General features: G+C 40.9%; 1 protein-coding gene across 4 annotated transcripts in view; it reads right to left on the reverse strand.

Annotated features, from left to right (window-relative positions):
- The window catches only part of Kctd16 (potassium channel tetramerization domain containing 16), a 256725-nt gene extending 238692 nt beyond the window's left edge, over positions 1-18033 (reverse strand). Inside the window, exons 1-2 of one of the 4 annotated variants that reach the window (XM_032886160.1) lie at positions 17858-18033; positions 15060-16235 (exon numbers count right to left, since the gene is read on the reverse strand). In XM_032886160.1, coding sequence (XP_032742051.1) covers positions 15060-15891 — 832 coding nt within the window. In that variant the 5' untranslated portion in view covers positions 15892-16235; positions 17858-18033. Of the gene's footprint in view, positions 1-15059; positions 17383-17857 lie in introns of those variants that run through there. The other 3 variants (XM_032886161.1, XM_032886158.1, XM_032886159.1) reach the window with 3 other exon arrangements.
- Positions 18034-23413: the final 5380 nt, after the last annotated feature.

Below are 23413 nucleotides of genomic sequence, written 5' to 3' on the forward strand. Positions count from 1 at the left end.
GAGGAACGCTGCTTGCTGGCTCACTTGAGGCTCGTGATCAGCTACCCTTCTTATAAAACCTAGAATTATCTGCTGAGCAGGGCCAACCCCCTGCCCCTGACTTCCTAGCCCTTCTTCTATCACTTAGCAACCAAGAAAACACTCCCATAGACATACCCATATGCCCATAGAATGCCATTCTAAGGAAGGCAATTCCTCAATTTAGATTTCCTCTTTTCAGGTGACTACAGGTTTGGATCAAGTGGGCAGCTAAAGCGAACTATGATAACCACCAACACACCATATTTTATTCTCATTTTTATATTTATATATCACATTTTCCTTATCTATGCTGCTTAGTACATATCTCACATAATAGGCAATCAGATGACAGACACACACACACACACACACACGCACACACATACAAACACCCTAAAACATAAGTTATTGCAGAAAATTGCATTTATTTGATCCAACACTGAATTCTGTTTGATATTGAAGGACTATTTAAATAAAATATTAGATTAGTGGCTTTTGCTAAATCCCTTTGTATAAATCCTTGAAGAAACAAACTACCCCTAACATATATCGGTCATTATTCTGAAGGCATACAGACGCAGCATCTGTTTCCTCAGAATCAACTTAGTAATCCTTCCAGGCTCAATCTCATAGTGGACAAAGAAACAGACATATTTTATCATAAAATCTTACATTCTAGTGATTAGTATACATGTTTTAAAAATACTAAGTCGTGGGCAAGGACTATCTGCAGCCATTGTAAGTTGGCAGCGACAAAGCAGAGATAGTCTTTAGAGTCAGGCTGACTTGACAGAGAGTCTGGATCCTGATTTCATTATTTGTAATCCGTGAATTTAAGTAAGAATCTTCCTAGGTCTCAGTTTTCTTGTCTGTAAAATGAGAAGGATTATCCTCCCCAACTGTTGTCATGATAAACACTGGTGATCTAAAGAGAGGAGGACATCATCGTGTCTACGAGCACTTTTGTTTTGCGTGCATTAAGTTGCATCAATAACTCATTTTAGGGAAGGGTGAACAGTTGTATGTGGAAACACAAATCCATTAGAAATGAAGACAAGCAAGATTACTTTCTCTGTGGTTTTAGGATGCTCACTAAGACTTAGGAGTGAAATGGTTTAAGATACCCAACTGATTTTATACTCATGAATCAAGTTTTCCCTTTAGTGTCAGATTGCAGCATGGTTGTGGTAATGCACTGGCTTCTAAAGTAGTGAGAACTAATGTAACATAACAGAGAGAGAAGCGAGTTCCCTGTTAACTCCCTAAGCAAAAACTAGGCAAGCTACTAAATAAGAAGTTCAGTCTGTGATTTACACTTCCAAGCTAGTTGAGTCAAATAATCCTTTTCTCCAGGAGGTCATCAGTGCTGCTATGTCCTACATCAGAGTTCATCTGGCTCCTCTCTTGACACTAGATCTACAACTGTAGCTTGCTAATATGCCATTTTGGGGTGTGTGTGTGTGTGTGTGTGTGTGTGTGTGTGTGTGTGTGTGTGCGTGTGTGTGTGCGTGCATGCGCGTTTAGACCAAGAGAGAAGAAGCCCTCTGCAGTGGCTTTTGCCTATTGCATTTTTGCTTGTGTGTCATGTCTGTGATTTTTACTTAGATATTTGATGGAGAGGGGGAAATATCACAAATTTACCATGCTCCATTTCAAATGTTTTCTGACTTCTTTTTTGGACTATGGAATCTTGTGCCTTTTTGCATGTGTGGCACCTAGAAAATCAAATTCGTAAAAATAATGCTATGTGGGAGTCTCTGGAAGGAGAGACTGCATCCCAGAAGCTCTGTGTGGGTAACTGAGGACAGATTCGCAGACTTGGGCTCAATCTGGTTTAACTTTTCTGAAGCTAGAGCATGGGGAAGTCATGTTCATAGACTTGAAATTCGAATGGGAAGAGCGAAAGAAATCATCTGTGTTGAAAACCTCCTAGCATCCACACCCCCTGCGGCAGGCTTTATGTGGTATTCTTTCTGAATTTTACAAGGTGGTTCTCTTGAATAGATAGATATTCATCAGCCCTGAAAATGCAGCACTCCATCTGGTGTTTCTGTGATGATTATGGTATGACTTACGAATACCAGAAGCGTGGTGGTCAAGGCAATTTAAATTTGAATTATGTTTATGCTAGTTATCAGATGGTATGATGATCTGCATTAGTAGTACTGCCCCATCCCCACTCCAAATCTCCTAGATGACCTGATATAAACTAATGAGCTTTGCTCAAACATAATGCCAAGTAGATGCTATGTGATCCATCTATACAGAAACCCTTCAATGCAGGAAATAACTACTAAAAATATGAACTATGATAAACTTAACTTCTCTGAACCTCAGGGTATCATTGCAGAAGTTTCTTTAGAATCAAATGAGAAATATTTTACATGATATATGATATAAAGTTCAATAAAAAGTACTTATGACTGTTGTTAACATCTGGGCGTTTAAATGTGTGCTAGTGTGCAACCTTCGTTTCTATCTGAACTTGAGAAGACTTCAGTAGCAAGGTAAACTAGACTCTACCTGTTCTTTGTTTGTTTTCAAGGATACTTTCCCATAGCAAATAAACAAATTATCAAAGCAAATTGTGGTGGCAAGAAAGTGTTCTTGCTTTTTCATATATACAAATATGGCTGGTAAAGGGGGTTATGTCCAAATACCTTCCCCAACAGACATTTTGTTTGTTTGTAATCAATTCTGACAATAAAGACAGCGAGGAGTACCATTTTAGCCAGAGACTTTACCATAGTTCCTTAAACTCTTTGCAGGAACTACATAGTATATTGGTCTTATGAAACAACATACAAATTTGGGTTTTATTCACAATACAGAAAGGAATTCCAAATTAGTAGCACAAAAAGTCAGCCCTAGGGGCGATCTCCATGTCTTCCTTTGAATAGAAGGAATCGCCATTGCCTGTGTTGTTGTAAAAATACATTTAAAGTGAATAAGTAAGCCTTCTTTGGCAAGTGTCAAAGACAAAGGCAAATTAACTTTGTTTTTAATTCTTCAACTTTTCTCATTGATTTCCTATAGATTTTGTCTAACAACTAAGCCTGTGTCAAATGAACATGAACTGAAGATGAATCTAATAAAACTGCAAAATGAAAATTTTTCAGAAGAGGAAAACCCATCATTTGTTTGGAGTATCAGGTCATGTTTTTTTGTTTTTTTTTTTTTTGTTTGTTTGTTTTTTTTTCAAGGCAAAAACTGCTGTTTCTAGGTTTTCTGGAATTTTCCCAAGGGCAGAAAAAGGAAAAAGGCAGGAACTGGTGTGATAACTTGTATTCATTTCTCACTTCAATCAAAATAGCACCACTAAAAAGATTATGCATGTTGGCTTTTGCCAAGGACTTCATTTAAAGTCTGATGACTCAGAGGAAACTGAGTCATAAAATTATGATATCCCCCTCTACCCAGCCAGGAAGCTCTGAAGCTGCAAATCCAGTTGGTCTCCTGCTGTCCTAGTTTGGTTTTTGTTGTTGTAATAAAACATTGATTAAACCCAACTTGAAAAAAGAATGGTTTACAGGTTGTAGTCCATCATGAAGGGAAGCCAGAGCAGGGACTCTTGGCAAGAACATGGAGATAGGAACTAAAGCAGAGGTCATGAAGGAACATATGTCTGGTTCACTTGCCTCAGAGTGATATCACCTACAGTGGGATGAGTTCTTCTAATTGATCAATCATAAATCAAGAAACAGCCCAGAGATTTGCACATAGACCTGTGAGACAGAAATATTTTCACAGCTGAGGCTTCTATTTCCAGGTGGCTCTATCTTGTGTCAACTTGACAAAACTTAACCAGCACATTCCGCAAGTATGACAAATACACTTTAAGTTAGCACCCAATATTATGGCTTACAGGAGGTGACAAGGGCCCATACTGTTCTATATACGTATGATCATTACACAAAGAAGGATAATCTGTATATTTTGACTATATGTTACCTAAATTTAAATAATAAAAGCACTAGTATTATGGTTCTATCAAAGCCTATTTGCCTATTTCTGACAACTGATGTTTAAATGCTTCTTTACCTTCAAAACGAACACATTTAATCTTTCCTTGGTTGTAGCTTCCTGTCTTGGAGATAGTTTTAGATGTTTAGTTAAGTGATGATAAAATCTGCCTTAATGACAAATATCTAATCACAGAACATAATCATTTAACACATGCCATGTTATTGCTAACTCTTTTGTGAGACAACTAAAATGGTCCACTGTTCACGTTATACATTTAAAGTCTCTGAAGGTTAGAGACCTTTCAAAGTAACTATCCCCATTTCTACACTCCTGTCTACATATTAAGTCCTCTTTCACTCTGTCTCTGTCTCTGTCTCTGTCTCTGTCTCTGTCTCTCTCTCTCTCTCTCTCTCTCTCTCTCTCTCTCTCTCTCTCGGTTTAAGTTCCATAGATAGATAGAGAGAGAGAGAGAGAGGGATAGAGATAGATAGAGATGTAGGATGTAGATACACACACACACACACACACACACACACACACACATACACACACACACACATGGTAGCTGTCTTTAGAACACCAGAAGAGGGAATCAATAAGATTCCATTACAGATGGTTGTGACCACCATCCTGAGAACTCAGGACCGTTGGAAGAGCAATTAGTGAGTGCTCTTAACCTCTGAGCCATCTCTCCAGGCCCAAGTTCCCTTTTTCTTTTCTTTTCTTTTTTCTTTTTCTCATTTGTTTGTGTTACACTAGCCAGATCTATGCCTGTGTAACATGTGTGTGTATGTATGTGTTCATCAGTGACCTTTATATGAAAAGATTATCTATGCTAATTTTACATAGTGGAGTGTGAAGGATAGAGACAAAGTACCTGCTATGAATAAAGTATTACATTTGGTGCTAAGGATAGTGGAGAGGGACAAATTAAACTGTTGTCTTAGTAAAGCTTTCATAAGAGAGAGATGGAAAAGACAGAGAGAGAAAATCAGAGAGATGAGAACATGTATAAGCAGCACTATCATAGTAATGTGGGGAGGGGGTGTTATGCAGATAGCAATTGTGAAGAGCTTATGTAGTTCCACTGTGGTAGACCAGAAGGCCTTTCTATGAAACCTAACTAAATCCTAACATTAAGAGAAGAGTAAGATTCGGAGTGGTAAGAGGTAGGAGAGTGTTTTGGGATGAGAAGACACAAATGCAATAAAGGAAACAGGCAGATCTAGGAACTGTGGAAAGCCCCAGGGTGGGGAACAGTGCAGATGGTCAAATGCTTTCAGAAGAGATGGAGATGGTGAGCATGCCAAGGGAGCTAGAGGAACGGGCTATGTGATTGAGCTTGTTCTTTCTTTGAAGCATGAAGTGTGTGCCAATTAGTCCAGAGCGAGACTCAGTGGCTATCAGCTTGGCTTCTGTTCGACCATGTACAAGGTTCTCTCTAATGGGTTCATTTTTCATTCTCTTTGTGAATCTATCATACAAACCAACAAATCCCATAAAGAAAATGTGGGGCTCCTAGCTAGTCTGATGGCTTGGGTATGTCTTCAGTCTTACAGCTCTGTCTTGAGGGATGTTTCCTCACCTCCCTTTAGCTGATGATTTTTCAGGTCCATCCTAGCAGGAAGTGATTGACTAAAGTTTTCTTGTGCATAGGTTGAATTAAACTAAGGTTTCTTGTGCATAGGTTGAATGCTGCTGGAATATTTAACTCTAATACTGTTGCTATTGCTTGCAGGATACATCCATGCCTAAAGGAAAGTACTGAGTAAAACAGGCAGCAAACTCTATTCATTTTTATGTTTCACATCTTCTTTCATTAAAAGGCAACATTGCTAATTTATTCATTAAACACATGCTAATTTGGCACTTCCTGTGTCCCCACCACTGTAGAACTTGGTGTTTTTCTTCATGAAACATCTCAGTATTCAAGCAAACTAGCAGAACATGCAATGAGTGTTGCAAACAAGATCTGAATCAGATTCATAAGGCAAACCAGTAGTCCTTAAAAACTAAATTGTTAATAATATAAAACACACCACATTTTGAGAGCCTTAATAAAATAGAGACTAGAGATATAAAAATAAAATAACTAAAAACCAATAACTATAGGGTATACAACATTTGGACACTGGTTTTGCACATATATTTTTACAAGCATAGTTTTCAACAGAAGAGAGAAACAAAGAGTTAAAAGGAATGATATCAGTGCCTGGCATGAGTAAAATCATGACACAGTTACCATTGGGAAAAATCCAGTAAAATGAGAAATGACAGGGCAGTTAACAATGTCAAAGTTCTCGTAAGCCATGTTAGGCTGTAACTTCTCTGACTTCATCAGTGTTGATATCTTAATATCAGCAAATGCATTAAAGACCTAAGCATTTTCTCTTCTGTAAACACTAATATTAAAGCTAGTCTAATGTCCTGATACTGCCCTAAATTCAGATAATGAGTGCCTTCTCTATCCTCCTGCAAGTTTTTCCCTATCACGGAGAACTGCAATTTCCTCTTTTCTAACCCTCCATAAATCATAATACATGTAAATATGTGATTCTCTTCATGAAACCTCTCAGCATTCAAGCAGACTAGCAGAAATATCTGAACCACAATGGGCAGAACATAATCAGTAGGTACTCGTGGTCAGAAAGAAATGAATAGAACTCTCCACAAATAACTGAGGTGAGACTTAAGTCTGCCTAATGAAGAAGGGCATTGTAAGAAAAGGTATGTGTGTCAAGATGTTTTAGGGAACACTTCACTACATATTTTTCGTGCGTGCCAAGAGTGAAGATGAAGGGAAGTTTGAAGTGCCTGTGGATTCCAATCAATGGAATCTGTGGACACTGCTAATCACTTCCTCAGCAGATTGTGGAGAAGTACTAGAAGCTCATTAGCATAAAGAGTCCATGACTCAGAGTCTAGACGTTCTGCATACCGATTTCATATTCTCTACCCACCTCAAGCAGACAGCCCTATGAAGTGACACTTTATACAAGATGGATCCTTACAAAGTAGGAATCAATAAGGACTTTACAAACACACATAGTAAATATTTCATTACTTTAAACTCTAAAAGCAGGACTAAAGCTGTGGAAAGCCCTACAGAATGCCAGTCATTGCCTCCCTATTCTGTACAATGTCCATCAAAAAGCATGTCTTAGGCTGTGGAAAGTACTTCAGAGTGCCAGTCATTATTCCACATGGACGTCCATCAAGAAGAAAAGAAAGGTTTCCAGTTTATATGGTATGTTTTTCTTGGAAAAGTCGAAATTAATACCTTCCTATTCTGTTGCTGCATGATAAGGATGAACTCTACACAAGTACTTCCTGTCTCGAGGAAAGATTTCAATAGTTAACTAGAAATCAGTTAAATGAAAGCTGGGTCCTATTTTCAACTCCGTTGCTATGTAAATGTTCAGGAGCATACCTATAGGAAAATAGCTTCAACAAATGCAACTCCATGTTCAGTTTATAAAGAAGTGACCCATGATATCTTTCCAGTGTTCAATGTACCTTGTGTGTAAGATCAGCTCTTTTTATCTTTGAGGTATTTTCAGGACACCTCAAATATTTCCCCTGCCTCTGCAACACGCCAGCATACATGAGCAACCATTATTCTATACTGACCACTGGAATCTCTCTGTTCCTCTAGGGTCCCTATAAAACAATCATTACTGTTATTTGGACTTAGTTCTTTTTTTGTGTAGTTGACAAGCAATGTTGGCCTGGGTGCTTCACAGTTCTCTAAAACACAATGTGCATACAGAAGCCTGAATGTCTCAGGTTTGCCTTCTAATTCCCTGAGTGCAGTCGGTTGCTAATGACACCATATCACACTCACTCAGAATGAAAGGATGCTGTGCACTGGGCAGGGAACTGAGTATAAGTTTCTGCCTCTAAATAGGGCTGAATAAAAATAGAGACGTATGAATTACCTCACATGGAGCAGTTTCTGAATAGGTCACATGGTAGTACACCCTGATCAGCATCTCATTTCCCTGTCATTCAGAACCAATAGCAATGTATTATGTGGAGTGAAATGTCTTCCTTTGGCTTCTGGAACAATTTCAATGATCCCATTGTCAGTAGCCAACTCAATAACCATTTCTTCTGTTACCACAAAGAATACTTTCTAGGCTGAGATTGATAAAAGGGGGATTTTAATTCTGTAGAGACGAAATCTAAAATTTAAGTTAGACTCTTAATTTTCAGTCCCATAGGCTTTGAAAGCCGAAGGTGGAAATGAAAGGTCACTGTTAACAATTTCTAGTGTGGAAGAAAAAAAATTCTCTGCTATATTTTCAGACCCTTTTCCTTTGTCTCTTTTTTAATAAGTATATAATCTTATTTACATATATTTTAATTAACACTTAGAGACCTTTCATATTCGTAAGATACACTGTTCCATTTAACATTTTGTAGGGTTGACTTTTATGCTTATACTGATTCAACCGAACCAAGCAGCTAGAATTTCTTTCTATCACATACACGTCTACCCAAGATTCATTTGTACATGCTTAGATCAATAAACTAGACAATGAACTATCAAAAATAAGCAGACACATTATTTAGATGAAGCTCTATTTCTATTCCTTGCCAAAATTACCACGGGATTAACAGAGGACTGGATGTTCAGGTCCTCAGCACTGTCTGGTACCAGGCATTGTCTCCTGTACCTTGTCCTTCAACCATTTGAGCCTCAGAACCCTATGATTCAACTACTGTTGTTCTTTACTCCTCTTTCCAGGTAAGGAAACTGGAGCTTGGAAAGAATGTAATTTTCCAATGGATGTATCACCAACAGGAATCACCAATGGGGGACAAACAGAGATTTATACTCCAGCACTATTTTAAGGGCAAATGGTACCCTTTTCTCCTGCACCCCAATACCAAGGCTGTTAAGCACAATGTACGGCCATCCCTGGCATTAAGGAATATGATCACTGATAATCAAAAGAAATAAATGGAGCATTTGAGAAGAAAGAAGGGAAAGAAGACAGGTCTCATAACACACTTTGTATTCAATTCAATTCCTTTTCCCATTAGGAGTATTTTACCAATTCTGTACACTTTTCTGAATTGTGATTCCCCTCTGGGCTTTTCCTTAAACACCAGATTCACCCAGCATCAATTTTCTCCTGCTTGGATGGAGCAAGTAAAATGAGCACAGGAACCTTTTCTGCTCATAAGTGTGCTTCACATTTCCCTGGGGCTGAACTCACTGGGCAGGCGCTGAGAGTCTCTTTCTGTGATACTTCCATTGTGCATGTAAAAGCAGTACTCGGTGAACGCAGGGAAATGCCCTTACTAGTTACGGAAGCATTAATCACACCACTGTCAACTGCCTGCTTTTCTTTTAAGAGCTTATCTAACAGTGGTCAGACTCACATTTTCAAAACCTCACCATGTCTGCAGCACAGACCCTTCGTCCAAAAGGAACTATCATAGGGAGGACCATTCAACTATCTTGCTTGTTGTCTAGAAAGGCAACACTGGTGAGACAACCAGGAGTAGCATCTATGATTTTCAGCATCAATGGAAGGGATTTTCTTAAAAGGAAAAAGAAGGGGCTTCCAGTAGGTTAGAGGTTCACTGCGGAGATTGAAGGCCTGGGATGTGTTCTGTGGTTATGGATGAACCAAAGATACCATTTACTTAGACTGAGAAACACACAGGAAGAAGAGTCTTAGAAACAGATGGTAAATTCAATGGAGCTAAACCATAGTTGAAAGAAGCCATGGATACTCAAATGTAAAATTAGAGTGGTTAGAAGGTGACTTCTCCACCTCAGATGATTCCCACTCATAGTCAGCAAGACCTAGTGCACATCTTGGGAAACACAGTGCACCTCTAAAGGCATCCTGGTCAAAAGATGACCAAAATCATGGACTCGTGGACTACTAGATATCCCGTGTAATGATTCCTTTGTTGTAGCAATGGATTTGGAAAATGGAGAGAGTACCCTCCCTTGCTATCTACTGATATAATGAAGACAGAATCTAACAATAAAAGGCAACCCTTACTTTGCCTCCATTAACATGTAGCTCTTTAGTCCTCTTATACAAATGAAAACTGCACTTGCCAAAAATAATGAAGACTGGCCAGAAGCATTGCAACCGAGTTGACCAACTCCAAGCTAACAGTGCCTAACCTATTGATTGCACTGGAGTTAATGAAGCGTTATGAAATTATGAAAGAGTATAAGCAAATGCATCCACCAAACACAATGGATGTTCCTCGTATGGACATTGATTCACATAAAGTAGCTAAGATGATGTGGGAGGAAATCTTGAACACTGGCTAGATGTTTGACAACAAAGATACTGATTTGATGTACAATCATTATATTGTAGATTTCTAAAAAAAAAAAAATTCATTGACTTATCTAAATGTTGGCTATAGTTGTAGATGAATCACAAGACTAATATCTGGGATTTATCCCAAAGCTATCTTGAGCAGACAGAAGGAAAGGTAAACAAGAACAGATATGAAGGACGCTTACCCATGGTAGCAGTTGCGGCCATGGAGAGCCGGTGCTGGTCAGACGAAGCATCTCATTTACTGTACTGCCTCTCCGTTTGTTTACACTGGGATTATTTCTACACCAAAAGTTTAAAAAACACTCACGAACTATGAGGTTTAAGTAAGGCTGGAGTGAAGGCCAAAGAAGTAAAGCGATAAAGAATAAAGAAGGAAAAGACAGCGTTTGTCTCAGTTTTAGGAGATTTTCCAGAAATGTGGGCGTGCAATGACTGAGGAACCCACTCTATCCGTGTCTTCTGTCTTGGTGCTCTGTGTTTTGGTGTGCTCTCAGCTCTCTCCATTTCTAGTTTATTTGACAGGACCTAAATCTCATTAGACCATCAGTAATACCCGCTCTTCTCTTTCCAATGGGACATGTACTTTAAACTTTTCTTGGAAGCAATGTTAAAGACATGTCACTTCCCTTTCTTCTCACACACTGACATTTTTCTTGCTGCCGAATGCATTGAGTAATGTCATAGTCCCAGGAATAATCTATTTTAATCACCTCCCACCAGGGAGTGAACTCAGGTAGCAGATCGCATTTGATCGAGAAGTGAAGCAGTATAGAAGCATGTAACTAACAGCCTCATTTCATTGTTATAGGGAGCCCAGTACTCAGCGCACAACGTCTTAAAGGAACAAGAAGAAGCCGAAGCCATCCCTTCTATACTTTGCCCTCCAACATCTGCCCGGCATTGATTGGATCCGCCCTGACTTCATCACCAACCCGAGTACCTGAATAAATTGTAATTTGCTTTTAATTAGAAGTTAAGTAACCTGGAGTCTTTAAGAACGTTACTTTCAGGGTAAACGGCTGCCTAATATCCAACTATTGATGGTTATTTTGTGTTCAGATACTTGTGTGAAAAGCAATACCATACCTTGAGAGCATTCTAAATATAATGACAGTACGGAAGCTTTCCTGACAACAAATCTAGTTCTATCACACAGAGATAGGCGTCAACACCTGGAGAAGCTTCGACAAGAAGACAAAAAACACCTATGTTGCAAGGGCAGAAAACATAGAGAAGAGAGAGAGAGAGAGAGGAAGCCTGCTCCAGTTCATTTGAATTGCCAACACTGTGTCTATGTGAATAAAAACTGAGGTTATCACTGAGCCTGCTACGTAACCAAGCTAAAAGGCGCTGCCATCATTTAGGGTAGATATGCTTCCTCCCATTTTCCTGCACAGTCACGCCCTTTATTTGAAGCTTTGTAGCCAACATTGCAGAATTATCCACAGCAGTGGCAATCACCTCGTCTCCATACATGGTCCAAATTGAATTCTAAGAGGGAAATAGTTGTATGATCTACTTTTCTTAGGCAACACCCGTAATGTATGTATGTATGTATGTATGTATGTATGTATGTATGTATGTATTCAAGAAATTTGACATTTTTGTGGATGTAACTCTTTAAATTTAAGGAAATAAAGGAAAAAGAGTAAAGGTTAAAACACACCCCCATGTGCAATCATTTGTGCAAGAGATGGTGAATTGGTAACCATATGTACAATTCAAGGATCTCAAAATATACACATCCTCAAAGCACTATATCATGAACTAAACTCTGTACTTGTGGGCATGCTACTTTATGTTTTCATAACCACCAGAAGCAAGTGCTTTCATAAACCACCATGCCTTCAGACATTCACCTGAAGTTACCTTTGAGGCTTAGAAAACATGTGTGACGTCTTCCCGCCCTCCCTTGTAAAAAGCCCTAGATAACCAGTACTTTTTCCTTTCGGTGCACGTGTGATTTTATTAGAATAGGGCCCCTGGTTTCAAAATTACTTAATTGACACTTTATTTGAAGGTGAGCCAGGGAGCTCTGCCAGCTGTTTATGGTACTGTCTTTTAAGGGATGCTTGAAAGAACAAAGGGGTAGGACTTAGGTGATGGGTGAAAAGACACCTTTTCATTGTTTTCAGTGAGGCAAAGAACATCTCTAAAATACTTCGTGAGTCAATTCTAGCACAGACACTTCTTCCTTATGTCCCAATCATACTCAGATTTTAGTGACTGAGCAAGACAGCCTCAATTTCTTCTGTACCTCTTAAACCCTTGCAGAAATGAAGTGGCTTTATATATTAATAAAACACTCAGGATTAGCTGATGCTAACCATGAGTACTAGGCCTATATGAAAGGTTAAAGGAGGCAGGAATGTAACTCATCTAATTCGTGGGTGGATGGACTTTTCCTCTTACAATATTTGAGTGAACAAAGAAAGATTTGAGTGAAAAAATAGGTAAAAAGGGAAATGGACAAGGAGGAGCCTTCACTCCCCATGGCTGACAACCAGAGAGAGAAATGCATTAGCTCTTTATGTTCATCTTTTAATATGACGTGGATCCAGACAATGTGCATGACTCTTGAGATATTAAAAATTTGATTACTTAAGAGCTAATTCCTTGCATCTAAGGGATGCTTGTGTGTGTGTGTGTGTGTGTGTGTGTGTGTGTGTGTGTGTGTGTGGTGTGAACTTACTACCACTAAGTACTAAGTTCAGGGAGAAAATGAGTTCCTCTGAGTATAGCATTTTTGCATGCAGTCAACTCCCTACTCTAGAGCACTTCCCATGGTTTCGGCCCATTAAGCGGAGCACAACAGCTTGATGAATTAATGCTTATATAGGCACAGTTGGCAGCTTCTAATTAAATAATTATGGCTAAGCAGCTGCACGGAAGCTGTTCTGCACCCTAGAAAGCCAGCTGTCAGTTTTATTGGTCCTAAGACAGGAAGAGTTAATATGTAGCTCTGGATGTTGGGTACAGAAGGGAAGTCTCTGGTTTGCAATGTCTATAGTTAGTATGGAGCTGTTGTGCACTTTGTGCTAGCCTCTCCACAGGGAAATGGAGAGTAAACTACTCCTCAACAGCCCAACAGAAGAAGCAGCAATTACATGACCAGGTGATTGGGACATTTCCAGAGCTTCTAAAGAGGCCATAGTGTCAGACAGATAAGCTCTTAATGAACACAGAATCACCATCGACCTAGACATTAAATGCATCCATTAGGTGGGTAATTGATTAAAAGTCAAGTGTACGAACCTACAGTTGAACTAAAGCACATTTCCCCTAAAACTTTTAAGAAGGTATATGTTCTACCAGATCGCAGAAATCACCAGCTCCTTCACAGAGGATTTAAAATCTAGAATCTTCTCTTTGTATGCATGGGAACTTTGCCCAGCAGAAGAAAACAGTATTTGTTGATTAAGGTCCAGCCTAAAGGAAGATATCCATTACAATGCCCACAATTAGAACCAAATAATGTTTACTATTCTGTACACATCAGTAAGGTTTGGGGATAGATTTAACTTTTTCTTCATGAGCCATCTTGTCTATGCAATGCATACTGCATACAAATCCTCTCCTCTGAGGAGATATGTGATGACCCAGTTTGGAGATACTCTGCTTCCCTTTGGCTTCTCTACCTGCACCAACTCGAAATGGAGAAACACAACTATAGGCAGAAGCCTGATCCCAGAAACTCAGTCTTCTCTTTATGTTTAAACAAATGTAGACATCTTAATCCTGAGGTCTGAAGTTACTTTAAAACCAGCAGAAGGGAATGTAATGTTAAACCCAAGAACAAGGTCCTTGCGGAATGAACTCAATACCCAAGCCAAAAATCTTAATTTACTCTTCTTCCAAAGCTCACTGGCTTGTATATTTAAATGCTCTTTCATAAAACAGAGCTGTCCACACCATAATTCTTCATTTAAGCTGAAGAATCTTGAGGGCTCTGGTAATCCTTCACATACACATATTGAATGTATATATATATTATATACATATATATGAATTCTATCACCTCAACATCTGAGGTGTTTGCAGGTGTTTGGCAATTCTCTGGGATCTAGTTCCTTTTAGATGGATCTTAAACAAAGTTCAGCTTAATTAAGCCTGCTTTGCAACTCCAGTCTCGGTAGAAAATGTTAAAGAACCAAACAACAGATTTGCAGGGCCCATAAAAGTAAATTTCAGACCTGGGGGAAGCAGGGTGCTTTTCAGCAGTCTGCACTGCCATCTAGCCAAGCCCACATCACTCTGTACAATGTCCATTTGTGCTCTGAAAGCCACTAAGGGAAGCAAGCCTGCAGCAACGAGCTTCCCAGACCCCAAGAGTTGAGCTGAAAGGATTGGCAGCAGTCCTTCCTCCCTTCTGACTCTGCAAAATCTCCAAACCCTGTGAGCCAACAGCAACCCCACATTCACAGATCACTATGTAGGAAAAAGTCACATAGGCTTGCTTATAAACTACTCCAACATCATTGGTCCCTTCTGATTTTTAAAATCTCTGACTATCCTGCGACCTCATTGGAAAAAGAAAACAGAAGATTCCTCTGGGATACAGGACTCTCCCAGGAAGGCTCTGAAAGAACTGAGCTGTAGCATCTAGGACTCTACCTACAGACTCTACCTACAGTTTAGCATAAGTGCAATCCCAAACCAGTATCCTTAGATGCTAACAAAACACTAGACCATACACATCTGTGAAGAGAACTAGTACACACAAAAATAAACAGAAGCCTTTCTACTTACGGTAGAAGACATATTCAGTATAGCTCGACCAGATCTTGTCTTCTGTATACTGGTTGACAAAAGATGCTGTAACCGAGGAGTTACAGGCCACCATGTGGAATCCACACTCTGACAACATATCAAAAGCTCTTTCCAGATGTTTGAACTTGAGATAAAATCTGGAGGTGTATCTTTCTGGAGCTCGGTCGGGGTCTCTACTTTCATTCAAAGTTTCACCAAAAACTTCCTTTGCCAAGGAAATCCTTCCGCAAACCAAAATCCGGGGAACTCTCCGAAACTTGGCATCTGCTTGCCCCTCTCTGCCCAAGGTACAGGATCCCCTGTAACCCACAGTAATAAAACCCCACTTGCGGTCATGAGGAAGCAGCGAAGAGGGGGGGCAGATTCTCGTGTCGCTTCCTTGGGAGGCATCTTCGAAGTCACTGTGGCAGAACTCATCCGGGCTTTGCTTGACTTCCTCAGGGGCCAGGAGTTTGACGAGGTCAGGGAGCTGGAAATACTCAGCTTCTCTTTTCAGCCTTCCTCTTTCTGGAAAGTGATCAGGCAGGACCACCTGCCTGTCCCTGAGATAGTCCAGAATATAACGGAACAGAAAGCCATCTCTGTCGATGAAAAACCTTCCCTTGGAGTCCTTGGCTAGATCGTTAGCAGTGTCTCTCTTTGGGGAAAACATTTTCCACAGAAGAGAATGGGGGATGCTTATTAATGTGGAATGGCGAGTAAAGTAAACCTGGCCCCCAACATTCAGCTCTATGACTTCAGGGAAGGAGTTGGGAACAGCAGCCCCTTGGTCCCGAGGATAATAACGGCTACAGTTCCCACTCAGAGCCATTGTCCCTTTCTTCTGCAGCTTCCTGGAATTAAAGGCGCAATCCAACTGGGTTACAGCCCTGGCCTTTGCATCCACTGGTAAGGTAAGGAAAAGGTACTAACTTTTCTTTTGTTAATTACCTCCTCTTACCCAGGTTTTGTTTTATTTTGTTTTTTATTTTCCCAATAAAGCAAATTTTAGGAGAGTCCACAGGTGAAGAAATGCTGGACACTGGACGAGAAGTTTAAAGCTGGCTGGTAGCGAGCTCTTACTTCACAGAATGTAATAATCAGCTTGTCTACATTCAGTCTTCCATTAGGTTCCGTAGGCAAGAAGGCCAAATGCCCAGTTACCCAGAGGTCTGTCTACGGGAAAAGAGAAAAATTATTTCCTCAGACCCAGAATGAGTCAGAAAGGGAGAGACCTCTGGAAGGAGAGGGGAGCAAAATGACAGGGAAGATAATTTTTACATAAGCAGCCTGCACCTACTGACTTTAATCACTCCTTAACTGAGTGAGCGCTTCCCTAGGGTGTATTGGGTCTTTAAGTTTATCCATATGCCACCGTCTCCAGCAAGTGCCGTTCAAATTGATCCTGTTTGCAAATCTGACGGGAAAGGCATATACAATTTTCAACTTCCAAAGAGACCCGTTTTTCAGCAGGACAGAGAAAGCAGTGAGTCTCTGCGCTTACCTTAGCGAGTGCTGGAGACTCAGTTCAGTTCGTGCGAAGAAATAATCTTTTCCAGAGCAATCAGAAACCACAGCCACACTGAGCCTGGACGTCTTGTCAAATCCCAAACAGGTAAAGGACAGAGGTATCGATGGAAAGTGTCAAGAGAGAAGTGCTCTCGGGAAACCAAGATTCCACACTTAAGCGCTAGTAGGTGTACGTTTCTATGTGTGTATGGATGTGTGTATGGATTCACTTCCAATCTCTAGTTAAAACGGATCGGAAAAAAAAGTTGAACCGAGAGACGGATGCTGAGTCGAAGAAGTGGAGGGGAGGAAAAAAAAATCAACCAAAGCTTCTGTGGGGGAAAAAGGAAAATCCGAAATCCAAACCTTATAGAACAGATCCTTTGCACCTGGGAGAGTTGCAAGAGGTACCTGGACTTAGAGGCATTCAGAGAGCCCAGAGGCAAGGAGACAGACAGATGCGCCCCCCAGGGTCGCAGCAGCCACCCCACCTGCGGGCAAGGGCAAAGGGACGCCCATGTCCCCGCCAGGTGGGAAAGAAAAGCAGCCGGGGTGGCGAGGAGATGCCTGCAGGGCTTGGGCTCGGAAGCTGGGAGGTCCCACGATGCCAGGAGCAGTTCGGATGCTGTTGTGTGAGCAGTGCAGGCAAGAAACCATCCAGGGAAATGACTATTACATCATCTTAAAGGAATAGGGCTTGGAGAGAGCGGAGGCAGCTCGGAGTCACGTCCTCGGCGGTGACAGGTTGCCAGCACTGACGGGGACGTGCGCTCGCGGTGGGCACGGGACCAGAGGCGCCGGCTGCTGACACAGGGCGGGGACGTTGCACTACTGCACAGGGGCCCCCCCGCCTGTGGTCTGGAGTTTGCACAGGCAGTCTCTCTGCTGTCTTCCTTGGGTGTACCTCCACCACAGCCCCCTCCCCCAACCCCCCATCAATTACCCTCCATTCCGGCAGTGATTTTCATTTGAAAAACCTCCGGAGGAACTCTTCAAACGCGTGACTCTGCAAAAGGGCGCACTTCTCCTTTTAAGCCATTTTCCCTTTACTCCTATGGAATGTTCACGTTACAAGTGTTTGGAAATTGTTTTTTTTTTTTTTTAATCTTTTGATTACAGTCATACTCAAATGCCCTTTCCTTCATTCCACCACACACACACACACACACACACACACACACACACACACACACACACACACACGAGAACAGGATTGAGGACGCTCCTTCAAAATTCAACTATCCATAAAAAGCTAGGAGTTCTAGCAGTAACTCACTCTCTTGACTCACCTGAAAGAAACTGCCACCTGCAACCTGTTCCGAGACTGTCTCCTTACTGAGACTCTCTTGAATGTGCCTGCCCAGCCCAGCCCATCCCAAGAGTACTCCGGTGGAAGGCACGCCTGCTAAAAGAGGTTTTACTCCTGTCCCAGCGGGCTCCGTTAAGTGCATCATTAGAGTTTCAAGAAGGCATTTCCAGGGCAACCTAATACACTAACGAAGTGCTTCCAGTTGAGCCTGCCAGTCAATAATGGCCCGGCCAACCGCTTACAGTAACTCTGCCGTTTCCCCTAAAAAATGCCAACGTCCTGGGCTCACATCTCTGAAAAGAACACACTTATTCATCAATGTATAATACAGGTGAGGCACACATCATCCCAAACACCTGATAATTTAAAAGCTTTAAAATCAAAAATGGAGGGGAATTGAGATTCGTGTGTTCAGTGCCAACTTTTGTCCCATGAATTAGCTTGGATTGAAAATCTTCCCAACAGCAGACTGAAGTGTGTGTGTGTGTGTGTGTGTGTGTGTGTGTGTGTGTGTGTGTGTGTGTGTGTGTGTTTAACAATCTTTTCTTTCAATAACCATTAGGTTACTGAACACATTTGGAATATTAGCTCACTCTTGAACACCTGATTATATTTGACTTTGCTGCTTAAACTAATGCATTAACCTGCTCTCTGGCCTCCAACGCCTGATTTTAAAGCTGGACCAATTAAGGAAACGTTTATGTGATGCACTTATATCGCCATCTAGTGTCCAAAACTATCAGGAGAGTTCATTATCTGGAAATTGAGCTGAATTAAAAATGTTATCTATTTTTAAGTTTTTATAGTGAACTGAATATACTTTGTATTCATTATTCACCATGACGACAAAGTAAATATTTCATTTCCACCAAGTCAGAAATAAGAGTAGATCTGCGTCTGTGCAGACTTAAGTATTGGTTGGGGTGAATAAGAAAGTAAGTGTATGCTTGCCTTTTGTTTCTATGGCTCGTGTTGGGACAGGCTGACCTCAAACTTGTTAAGTATCCAAGGTTGACTTTGACTTCCTGATTCTGATTCTGATTCTGATTCTCCTCCTCCTCCTCCTCCTCCTCCTCCTCCTCCTCCTCCTCCTCCTCCTCCTCCTCCTCCTCCTCCTCCTCCTCCTCCTTCCTCTTCCCCTTCCTCTTCCTCTAGAAAATGAGATTACAGCCACTACCACACCTAACCTCTGTGTGTGTATGTACGTGTGTGTGTGTGTGTGTGTGTGTGTGTGTGTGTCTACCTTTGAGATACATCCCCATTCTGAGCCTCTGTGCTTTAATTTTTATAAAGGGATCAGTACATTATGACCATTGCTTCAGAGCTCAGTGGTTAAACTATTCTATTCATTATGTATTCTAGACTAGAGGGAGAGAGAACAGCTGATAAGAAAATAAGAATTTTAAGGTTATTATACATTTTAATGACCAAATCATTTTACAGAGTTTCTAATATTAACTTGAATTACAAGTCTAAAAGATACTACAATTTTAAAGAAAAATATTATACATTTAAAAATGAAGGTTCTGGCCCGGTGTGGTGGCATATACCTTTAATCCCAGCACTTAGGCATAATCAGGTGGATCTCTGTGAGTTCAAGGCCAGACTGATCTAAACATTGAATTCCAGAATAGCCAGAGCTACATAGTGAGACATTGTCTCAAAAAGCCAAAGAGAGGAAAGGGAGAGAGAAAGAGGAGAGAGGAGAGAAACTGGAAAAGGAAGAGGGAGAGGGAGGGAGAGAGAGGAGAAGTGGGGGAGAGGGAGGGAGAGGGAGGGAGAAGTGGGGGGGAGGGAGGGAGAGGGAGAGAGAGGGAGAGAGAGAGATCTGCTCATTCATCTTTGTTTCATAGGTTATGATATCAGGCCAATCATTCATTTGAAAATGATAAATATTAATTATACATATTGATGGTTTTAGGATGTTTCTAATTGTGCACGTTGCACTTTGCTTGTCTCTATGCTCCCAACCATCTTCCTAACCCTTCCTTTTCCTCCCCTCCCTTGAGTCTGTTTATAATAGTTTTCTACTGTAATAATAATGTGCTTTCTAATAATAGACCTTCGACTTTCAGTCATCTTTGAAAATTTCGTGGTTTTTTTGACTTTTTTATTCAAGGTTCCACATATAACAGAAAACATGACACATTTCTTTCTAAGTATGACTTATTTCGATTAGTATAGTGACCTCTATAGTTCCATACATTGCCTAGCAAATAACACGTTATTCATCTTTATGGCTACATAAAACTCAAGTGGGGTATGTGTGTGTGTGTGTGTGTGTGTGTGTGTGTGTGTGTGCGCGCGTGCGCGCGTGCGCGTGCGTGTGCACGCACACGCTAAGGGTTTTTATCCATTCATTTGTTGATAGACACCTAAGCTGGTTCCATATCCTAGCTGCTATGAATAACAGGGTAATAGAAATGGATCTGTTGGTGCACTATATAGAGTGCAGATTAGATTCCATCTGGTATATACCCAGGAGTGGTATAGATGTATCAAATTGCACTTTTATTTTTACTTTCATAGGAAACCTCCATGTGTTCTGTAATGACTGAATTGATTGCCATTCCCACCAACACTATATAACTGCTCCTTTTTCTCTACACCCTGGCCAACATGTATTGTTCATCTGTCAGTAATAATGATCTGACTGGTGTGAGAAGGACTATCAGGATCATCTGGCTTTGGTCATTTGTTGGCCACGTGTACTCTTCTCTTGAGAATTGTCTGTTCAGACAATTTGCTCATTTGTTGATTAGATTATTTGTTCTTTTGTTGTTAGGGGCTTTGAGTTCTTTATCTATTCTTCAGATTAGTCATCTCCAGATAAATGGCTAGCAGATTTCTCTCTCATCCTGTAAGCAGGAACAAGGAGTTCCTAAGGGATGTTGGAGAGTGGACTGATAATGCCTACCACATTAACACAATGTAAAAATTGGCCTTTGATAACTGGACAGAGCCTCTCAGGAAGGGTTGGGGAAAATGAGAAATGGGAGGCAGTGATTTACAAGTCCTAACACTCCACAGCTCTTATGGCTACAGTCCATTTTCAAGGGAAATTATACTTCCAGAACTCAGAAGCACATTCTGAGGATGGAAAGACAAAACATTCACCCTGCAGCTCATCTTTGGACCTATGATTTGTCTCTATCACAGGAAACACAGTGTCAATTTTTAACATAACCACATTCTGTATTCACACAATTGTATTATAGTTCTTTACTGAATGAATTCCCTTACCATAGTAAGTGGCTCGTAATTGTCAGCTGTTTTGTTAGCTCTCTTTGGTAAAAATCTGTATTCTAATCTACCTTGAACCTCAATAAATCAATATAATCCAGGCCTCTGTTGCCTCAGGAGTGGCCAGGAGTTAGGTTTGAGAGTGACACCAGCAAAGGGAGGTAAGATGTAAAAGATAAAAGGCTTGAAGGAAGCACAGAATATGGACAGACTTAAGTAGTGTTAAAGTAAGCAAGTATCTGCTGTCAGGGAGACCGGCTCTTTGGTGCCTCAACAAAAGGCAAGAAGCCAAGCCTAGGCTGCAAGCATATTCCTGTCCTTCGTGTCAGCAGATCACACTGCTGGTGTTATTATTCGCTCTGGCAGCTCTCCACTGAAACATTGTGGGATGGGACATGCAGCCCAAAGGCCAAACAACAGACAGCAACAGATTTCTCCTGGAAGAGGAGCAGGGGAAACTGTTTCATCCTGCTCTTTGTAATATTCAAGCATGTAGCACAGCAAAACACTCATTATGTAAACTTTCTAAAAAAGTATCTTAGTCTGTATCCCATTCTCCACATTTCTGTACTCCCTCAAGCTGAACTGTTGAAGGTGTATTTGAAAAGAGACAGTTCTAATGTGGGAATAATGTAATCACTTCCAGCACCTTAAGTTTGCTGTCCCATCCAGCAGAGAGAGCTTTTATGCTGTCTTTGCTCTCAGGAAGAATATTGACCTTCTAACCCACTCCTGCTAAGGTGTTGTGTACTCATGGTGGTGTGCGTCCCAAGCCCTCCGGCCCTATCAGCATCACTGTAATGGCTGCTGTTTGTGGAGGCATCTCCATGATCATTAGTCCTCCTTATGTCTGGCTAAACTGGAATCATGACTTACAGTGGGCCCTTGGTCTCCCAGGCAGAGTAAAATGGCAATAAGAAGGCCTGCTTCGTTGGTGTGTTATGCAGATTAAATATCACAATGCATAGAGGGTCCTCAGGCACATTCTGCAGCTCTCAGTGAATGCTTAATAACGGCCATCAGTATTCATTCAGCTGAGGTCATTGTCAGACTCCAGTAGAGGCCGAAAGAAATTATAAAAGTTGTGGTTCAAAACCAAAATGCAGTTCTACTTTCAAAATCTTTGCTCTTGCTTGCATGAAATGCCAGGTGATGACTAATGTTCATTTGAGCAATTTTTCAGTTTATGGGAAAATTTAGGTTTTTGTGAGAGAGTCAGAGAAACAGAATGGGGAACTAAAAAAATCCATATCTTAGTGGCTTAAATGGAAACCAGCACTAGCCTTCACCAGGACAGGTCACATTCCACATGTAGTTCTTAAATGTCAACATTGCATCCAGTATGGCACCAGGCAGTTGAATCACAAAGCTGAATGTGACAGAATTTCACAAGGCCAAAGAAAGATTGTGCCAGGAGAAAAATGATTAAATGTCTTAGAGTCCTGAGATCTGCCTCTTATTTCCTTGAACATTCCCAATGCTATATGTAGCCTTTGTTTCTACACTGTTCATGTAGGATGGGAAGGAAGAATTTGACCTTGGATGACCTCCACCTCCTTTGCTACCATCTCCCCCGACAAAGGAAGCTGATGACTGATGGGAAAATGAGGCTAAATCATAGCTGCCAAGCCTTAAAATGTAACCCAGCAAGTGATTTGCTATGTCAGAAGCAAAGCATGACAGGTAACAAACAGCAGTATTTACTGTTAATATAAAGTATCACACTAAAGAGTTTAGATGAGCCCTGAACAGTCAGCTTGGAGGGAGAAGACCTCTGAGGTCATCTATTCCAGCCTCAGATCTGAAATATCAGTAACAGCTTATGAGGCAATTCCTCCTGCAAACATCCTTGAAGTCTACTCTCAGAATACAAACAAAAATATCAAAGTTTGTATCCCATCGTGCTTGGGACTAGAACTGGCCACAAGAAAGCTGTTTGGAGTCAGCCATCACTGGGATGCTATTGTGAATAAAGCACTGTTGTTAAGGTAGCAAAGCCATTTGCCCACTGTAGTACAGACTGAAGGTTGTTTTTGTTTGTTTTGCTGGGTGGGTTTTGGAAGGGAAATACACATTTCCATAACAAAAGATGGACTCATATTTTAAGTTTCTTTTTTTAAAAAAAGAAGCTTTTCCGGAACAAATGATGAAAGTTAGGAGTATATATGTTGACAATGAAGTTTAAAAATTCAACTTCCAGTAGATCTTCCCCCTCCTTCCCCCTCCTCCTCCTCCCCCTCCTCCTCCTCCTCCTTCTCCTCCTTCCCCTCCTTCTCCTCCTCCCCTCTTCCAC

The sequence above is a fragment of the Rattus rattus genome, chromosome 15, assembly GCF_011064425.1.
Source record: "Rattus rattus isolate New Zealand chromosome 15, Rrattus_CSIRO_v1, whole genome shotgun sequence".
Classification (NCBI taxonomy): Eukaryota; Metazoa; Chordata; class Mammalia; order Rodentia; family Muridae; genus Rattus; species Rattus rattus.